At 48.1% G+C, this 8244-nt stretch overlaps 1 protein-coding gene across 1 annotated transcript in view; it reads right to left on the reverse strand.

Moving 5' to 3' along the window:
* Positions 1-7856, reverse strand: part of LOC116966986 (WW domain-binding protein 2-like) — a 60874-nt gene extending 53018 nt beyond the window's left edge. Inside the window, exon 1 of the mRNA XM_033013409.1 lies at positions 7699-7856. Within this exon, the coding sequence (XP_032869300.1) occupies positions 7699-7760 (62 nt within the window). The 5' untranslated portion in view covers positions 7761-7856. The remainder of the gene's footprint in view (positions 1-7698) is intronic.
* Positions 7857-8244: the final 388 nt, after the last annotated feature.

Below are 8244 nucleotides of genomic sequence, written 5' to 3' on the forward strand. Positions count from 1 at the left end.
TATTTACCATAAGGCTTTTAAAAAAAAAGACACAAATGTATTTGGAGATGGAATGGTCACACTGTGTTAAGGAAATAGTTGCACTGCAGAATTGTAGAGAAGATTTACAAAATTTATGCCAGAAATATAGGAGTATATGTATCAAGATAGGACAAACAGACTGGATCCTTTTTGTCCTAAGAAAAGGCTGACCTTCAGGGTATTTAATATTATGAAAGGTTTGGCAAAACGTAAAGATATTATATAGAAAAGCATATTATAGATGGTGAATAAATTAATTTACAAATAGCCATAAACAGATATAGAAACATAGAAAATAGGTGCAGGAGGAGGCCATTCGGCCCTTCAAGCCAGCTCCGTCATTCATTGTGATCATGGCTGATCATCCATAATCAGTAACCCGTGCCTGCCTTCTCCCCATACCCCTTGATTCCGCTAACCCCAAGAGCTCTATCTAAAGGGCCTGTTCCACTTAGCGATTTTATCGGCGACTGCCGGCGTCATTGACTGACGTATCAGTGTCGCCAAAAGATTTTGAACATTTGAATATCCAGCGGCCACAAAAAAAGTTCCGACACTTGATGAGACACCGCACGTCAATACGTCATCACGCCACGACTTTTTCGGTGACCTTATACGTCAGTCAATGATGCCGACAATCGCCATCAAAAATCGGCAAGTGGGACAGGCCCTTAACTCTCTTTTAAATGCATCCAGTGAATTGGCCTACACTGCCTTCTGTGGCAGAGAATTCCACAAATTCACAACTCTCTGGGTGAAAACATTTTTTCTGGAAACATTTAAATGGCCTCCCCTTTATTCTTAGACTGCCCCTGGTTCTGGACTTCCCCAACATTGGGAACATTTTTCCTGCATCTAGCTTGTACAGTCCTTTTATAATTTTACATGTTTCTCTTAGATCACCTCTCATCCTTCTAAATTCCAGTGAATACAAGCCCAGTCTTTCCAATCTTTCTTCATATGAGCTAATTGCTGTTTATCATTACAGCAACAGGCCTGCAGGGTGACCAAAATTGGGATCTAAATATTCCTGAGTATTTAACATTTAGAAAGGACAAGCACAAATTAAATGGTGGTGAGGGTAGAGCAGCTAATATTGGATGACACCAGTACATTAGTTGGAAGTTTCTTGACTTGGGAGGTCAATGGTATAGAATTACAATTAATGTTGGATGATCTATTAAGCAGCAAGAGAGTCTCCATATACAAGTCAATGTGAGAATGAGGTTAGCCAGGCAAATGAGGATGTTGGTGAACTGTCTGGTCCTCTGTTTAAGGAAGCAGAGTGCCCTCAGGCCATGCTGGTGTGAGATGGAGTTGTAAAGATGAGCCAGTTGGGACCAAAAAATTAGAAAGTGTGAAAGCGGTGGAAAGCATCTGAGGTATCACAGATGTGAATGGAAATAGCCTGGGGATGGATGGAGCTAGGTTAGGAAGATACGCGTTCAGGGGACAGGAGCTGACTGAAAGAATGGGTCTGTGTGGATAGCTCTGCTTGTGGATCTTGGGCAGAAGCTCACAGGGTCAGGGGGTTATATAATTGGAGCTCCCAAGGAAATGAGATGTGTGACTTTCTGGGAGAAAAGGGCTTGAAGTTCAGTGATGGGGACATAGCTCAGAGGAAGGTATAAGGTGGTATCCGAAAGCTTACATTTGCCCTCCGAGATAGATGACTGGTTGTAAAATCATTTTTGTTTGTGTCATACGCTTCCTTCAATCCAGTTCTTCTATATGTGAAGTCATGAGATTGGCAATGTGTTAAATAACCATATAATAACCATATAACAATTACAGCACGGAAACAGGCCATCTCGACCCCTCTAGTCCGTGCTGAACACATAGTCTCCCCTAGTCCCATATACCTGCGCTCAGACCATAACCCTCCATTCCTTTCCCATCCATATAACTATCCAATTTATTTTTAAATGATAAAAACGAACCTGCCTCCACCACCTTCACTGGAAGCTCATTCCACACAGCTACCACTCTCTGAGTAAAGAAGTTCCCCCTCATGTTACCCCTAAACTTCAGTCCCTTAATTCTCAAGTCATGTCCCCTTGTTTGAATCTTCCCTACTCTCAGTGGGAAAAGCTTTTCCACGTCAACTCTGTCTATCCCTCTCATCATTTTAAAAACCTCTATCAAGTCCCCCCTTAACCTTCTGCGCTCCAAAGAATAAAGCCCTAACTTGTTCAACCTCTGCGCTCCAAAGAATAAAGCCCTAACTTGTTCAACCTGATGAATGAATATTTCTCATCTGTATTTACCGTGGAGAACGACATGGATTTTTGAAAACTCAGGGAAGTATTGAAGAAAGTCCACTTTACAGAAGAGGACGTGCTGGAGTGGTTCAAATGCTTTACGGCTAAACTTGGACCTGATCCAGTGCATCCCAAGGATTAGGTGGAAGCTAGGGGAAAAATTGCAGCACTACTTTCAGAGAATATTATACAATCAATAGTCACAAGTGAGGTGCTGGGAGACCAGACTATTAGTTTAGAAATACAGCATGGAAGCAGGTCCTTCAGCTCACCGAGTCCACGCCGACCACGATCCCCGCACACTAACACTATCCTACACACATTAGGGATAATTTACATTTATATCAAGCCAATTAGCCAACAAACCTGCACGTCTTTGGAGTGTCGGAGGGAATCGGAGCACTCAGGGAAAACCCACGCAGGTACAGGGAGAGCGTACAAATTCCATACAAACACCCATAGTCAGGATCAAACCTATGTCTCTGGCCCTGTCAGGCAGCAGCTCTACCGCTGTGCCACCCTATGACTTTGAACCAGAGGCAGTTGGGTGTTGCGAGAGGTCCATATACAGTGAAGTAGCTTTACCACTGCACCACCGCACCACCATAAAGGGTGCCGAATGTTGTACCTCTATTTAAGAACAGCTGCAAGGAAAAGCCAAACATCAGTGATGTAAACTTTATTGGAGAGGATTTTGAGAGACAGGTTTTAAACCCATTTGGAAAGGCAAGGACTGATTAGGGAGTATGGCTCTGTGCATGGTAACTCTCACAAAATTGATTGAGGTATTTGAAGCAATGACCAAGAAGATTGATGAAGGCAGTGCAGTAGATATTGTCTACATGGACTTTAGCAAGGCCTTTGACAACGCAACAAGGTAGGTTGCTTTGGAAGATTTGATCACATGGGATTCCAAGCGTGGATACAATATTTATTGATGGTTGGAGACAAATTGGTGGTGTAGGATTTTATTTTCAAATGGTGGATTTCAACAAGTGGCTTACCACAAGGATTGTGTAGGAAAGAACTGCAATGCCAGTTTAAATCAAACGTAGACACAAAATGCTGGAGTAACTCAGCGGGTCAGGCAGCATCTCTAGAGAGAAGGAATGGGTGACGTTTCGAGTCGAGACCCTTCTTCAGACTCATCAGTGACGTTTCTGGTTGAGACCCTTCTTCTGATTTAAGAAGGGTGTCGACCCGAAACGTCACCCATTCCTTCTCTCCAGAGATGCTGCCTGACCCACTGAGTTACTCCAGCAGTTTGTGTGTACCACAAGGATTGATGCTGTGTTCGCTGTTGATCATAATTTATACTAAAATCAGTGGTGTCGCGAGCAGTGACGGTTTATAAGATTACAATGGGATCTTAATCAACTGGGCCAATGTGGTGAGGAATGGTAGATGGTGTTTATTTCAGATAAATGCAAAATGCTGCATTCTGGCAGAGCAAATGGCCAGTATTAATAGTTAATGGCAGGGCCCTGTGGAGTGATGTAGAACAGAGAGACACAGGGGTACAGGTACATAGTTCCATGAAAGTGGCAACGTGGGTAGATAAAGCAGTGAAGGTGTTTGGCACAATTGCTGTCACAGTCAGGTATTGAGTGCAGGAGTTGGGATGTCATGTTACGACTGTACAAGTCATACAATTGGAGTAATATCTACAATTCTGGTCACCGTATAGAGAAAAGGTGTCATTAAAATGGAAAGGGTGCAAAGATTATTTGAGCTGTCACCAGGATTGGAGAGATTGAGTTTCAAGGATAGGCTAGAACATTTTTTCCTCTGAACTAAGTCAGAATCAGAATCGTTTGTCATTTGAACATGTTCAAACAAAATTACGTTTCTGCAGTCATAATACAAACAGTGGGCTGATGGGTGACCTTAGAGGTTTATGAAATCATGAGAGGCATAGATAACGTGAATGGTCACAGTCCGTTCTCCTTGGTAGGGGGGGGCTGAAACTAGAGGCCATGAGTTAAAGGTGAATGACAAAGAAAAAGAGTGACTTTTGCATGTAGAGGGAGGTGCATATATGGAATAAGCTGCCAATGGAAGGGGTAGAGGGGTAGAGGCAGATACAATGACACCATTTAAAAGACACTTGTACAGGTATATGGATAGGAATGATTTGGAGGGCCTGGTGCAGGCAAGTGTGTTTAGCTTGGTTAAACAACTTAGTTGTCATGGACAAGTTGGGCCGCAGGGCCACTTTCCAGGGTGTGCAACTGACTCTTTCACAAAGTGCAATCTGCTGGCAAAGCCCAGTATATATTTTTGATATAAGAGACTGCAGACGGTGGAATCTCCAATAACATACAAACTGCTGCAGTAAGTCAGTGGCTCGGTGGAGGTAAATTGATTGAAGCATTGAGATCGAAGGCTCCCGACCCAAACGTCACACAATTTCTCTCCACAGATGCTGCCTGACTTGCTAAATTTCTTCAGCACTTTGTGTTCCACGCATCTGTAGTTCCTTGCGTTTCCAGACGATATTTCAGGTCAGGAATCTGAAGAAAGGACTCTACCCAAAATAATTTTTTTTATCACCTTTCACCCCACCAGCCGGCAAATACAACACATAATCCTCCGCCATTTCCGCCACCTCCAACGTGACCCCACCACTCGCCACATCTTCCCATCTCCCCCCATGTCTGCCTTCCGCAAAGACCGCTCCCTCCGCAACTCCCTCGTCAATTCTTCACTTCCCTCCCGCACCACCCCCTCCCCGGGCACTTTCCGTTGCAACCGCAAGAAATGCAACACCTGTCCCTTCACCTCCCCCCTCGACTCCATTCAAGGTCCCAAGCAGTCGTTCCAGGTCCGACAAAGGTTCACCTGTATCTCCTCCAACCTCATCTACTGCATCCGCTGCTCTAGATGCCAGCTGATTTACATCGGTGAGACCAAGCGTAGGTTGGGCGACCGTTTCGCCGAACACCTCCGCTCAGTCCGCAATAACCTACCTGACCTCCCGGTGGCTCAGCACTTCAACTCCCCCTCCCATTCCCAATCCGACCTCTCTGTCCTGGGTCTCCTCCATTGCCAGAGTGAGCAACAGCGGAAATTGGAGGAACAGCACCTCATATTCCGTCTGGGGTCCTTGCGTCCCCTTGGCATCAACATTGAATTCTCCCAATTTGGCTAGCCCGTGCTGTCCCCTCCCCCCCTCCCCTTCCTTCACCCTCTAGCTGTCTCCTCCCATCCGCCCGCCCTCGGGCTCCTCCTCCTCCTCCCTTTGTCCTTCTTTCTTTCCCCACCCCCTATCAGTCTGAAGAAGGGTTTCGGCCCGAAACGTCGCCTATTTCTTTCGCTCCATAGATGCTGCTGCACCCGCTGAGTTCCTCCAGCAATTTTGTGTACCTACCCAAAATAATGCCTTGTTCATAAGTTCTAGGAGCAGAATTAAGCCTTTCGGCCTAAGTTTACTCCACCATTCAATCACAGTCGATCTATCTTTCCCTCTCAACCCCATTCACCTGCCTTCTCCTCATAACCCCCGACACCTTTAGGGGAACCACAGTGGCACAGCAGTAGAGTTACTGCCCTACAATGGCAGAAGCTGGGTTTGATCCCGACAACAGTTGCTTGTCTGTACGGTGTATATAGCAAAAGTATTTGAGTATAGGTTCATAGCAAAAGGATTTGAGTATAGGAGCAGGGAGGTTCTACTGCAGTTGTACAAGGTCTTGGTGAGACCACACCTGGAGTATTGCGTACAGTTTTGGTCTCCTAATCTGAGGAAGGACATTCTTGCCATAGAGGGAGTACAGAGAAGGTTCACCAGACTGATTCCTGGGATGTCAGGACTTTTATATGAAGAAAGACTGGATAGACTCGGCTTGTACTCTCTAGAATTTAGAAGATTGAGGGGGGATCTTATAGAAACTTACAAAATTCTTAAGGGGTTGGACAGGCTAGATGCAGGAAGATGAGAAAAACATTTTTTACACAGAGAGTGGTGAATCTCTGGAATTCTCTGCCACAGAATGTAGTTGAGGCCAGTTCATTGGCTATATTTAAGAGGGAGTTAGATGTGGCCCTGGTGGCTACAGGCTGGTACAGGATACTGAGTTGGATGATCAGCCATGATCATATTGAATGGCGGTGCAGGCTCAAAGGGCCGAATGGCCTACTCCTGCACCCATTTTCTATGTTTCTATGTTTGTATGTTCTCCATGACCCGGGTGTGTTTATTTTGGATCTCCGGTTTCCTCGCTCACTCAAAAGACATACAGGTTTATAGCTTATTTGACTTGGTATAATTGTAAATTGTCCCTTGTGTGTGCAGGATAGTGCAAGTGTGCAGAGATGGCTGATTGGCATGGAAAAGGGGGGGGGGGGGGGGGGGGGTTAAAAGAGCCTGTTTCTGCGCTGTATCTCTAAACTGAAACTAAACTAATCTGTCAATCTCCGCCTTAAAAACATCTATTGGATTGGCATCCACAGCTGTCTGTGGCAATGAATTCCACAGATTCAACACCCTCTGATTAAAGAAATTCCTCCTCATCTTCTTTCTAAAGGTACATCCTTTTATTTTGAGGCTGTAGTCTCTGGTCCTAGACTCCCCCATTGGTGGAAATATGCTCTCCACATCAACTCTATCCAGACATTTCCCGCCACAGACGCTGCCTGACTCGCTGCTTCCTCCAGCAATGTTGAGCGGGCGACAGAGCAACAGTGAGGAGGTAGGGGCCGGGTGAGGAGCGGCCAGCGGCGGCATCACGGGGTGGTGACATCGCACCGTGTTTACATCTCTGTGAAGGGCGAGGCGCTCGGCTCTGACTGACAGCCCGCTCCGCCAATGGGACCGCGAGCTCAGCAGGGAGCAGCAAATTAGCAAGAGATGGAGGTGGGAGCTGGGTGACTCCTCTCCCCTTCCCCCCTCCCCTCTTATCCCCCCCTCCCCTCTTATCCCCCCCATCCCACTTCTTCCCCCTCTTCTCCCCCCCTCCCCTCTCCTCTTCTTCCCCCCCTCCCTCTTCTTCCTCTCCTCCTCCTCTTCCCTTCTCCCTCCCCCTCCATCCCCCTCCCTTCTCCATCGCCCTCCTCCCCCCCCCCCTTCTCCATCGCCCTCCTCCCCCCCCCCTTCCCCTCCTCCACCCCCTCCTCCCCCCCCCCTTCCCCTCCTCCACCCCCTCCTCCTCTTCTTTTCTCCCTCCCCTCCCCCTCTTCCTCCACTCCTCCCCCTCCAACCTGCCCACTCCAACCTACCCACTCACTCCTCCCCCCCGGGCAGGAGCGGAATAACGCGGGCACCGCTGTGCAACCGTGACCCGGGCCCACAAGAAGGCCCTGACGGCGGCGGGGAGAACATTCCAGAATGATTTCCGCATGTCGCCACGAAACCACTGGCCGACCGGAGCGGCCGCGAAAGCCGCCGCCGAGCCCGGGGGGGGGGGAAGCGGCTCACCTCTCGCTGTTGCTGATGACGACGCCACCGCCGCTTTGCGAGTGATTCCTGTTCAGCGCCATGTTGTTGTGCCCGCCGCTGCCCCGCCCTCTGCGCGTGACGTCACGCGCCACCGAGGGGGCGGGGCCGCACCTGGAAACCGGTGACGCACAATTCGGGTGCGTGACGTGCCGTTTAGGGGGTCACGTGGGGTGGAGAGTGATCGTAGGGGCACGTGGGGCGTGGTTGGAGTCACGTGGTGAGCCTGCGGGGGGGGGGGCACGTGAGGAGTGGCTAGATCACGTGGTGAGCCTGCGGCGGGGGGTCACGTGTGGCCTCACCTGGGCACCAGTGTGTCCCGCATATAGTCTGAAGAAGTGTCCCGCCACCTCCCTTCTCTTCAGTGATGCTGCCTGTCCTGCTGAGTTACTCCAGCTTTTTGTGTCTATCTACAGTTTAGTTTATTGTCACGTGTACTGAGGTACAGTTTAAAGCTTTTTGTTGCATGTTAACCAGTCAGCGGAAAGTCTGATGAAGTCTCGCCGCCTGTTCCTTCTCCATAGATGC

The sequence above is a fragment of the Amblyraja radiata genome, chromosome 38 (genome assembly GCF_010909765.2).
Source record: "Amblyraja radiata isolate CabotCenter1 chromosome 38, sAmbRad1.1.pri, whole genome shotgun sequence".
NCBI lineage: Eukaryota > Metazoa > Chordata > Chondrichthyes > Rajiformes > Rajidae > Amblyraja > Amblyraja radiata.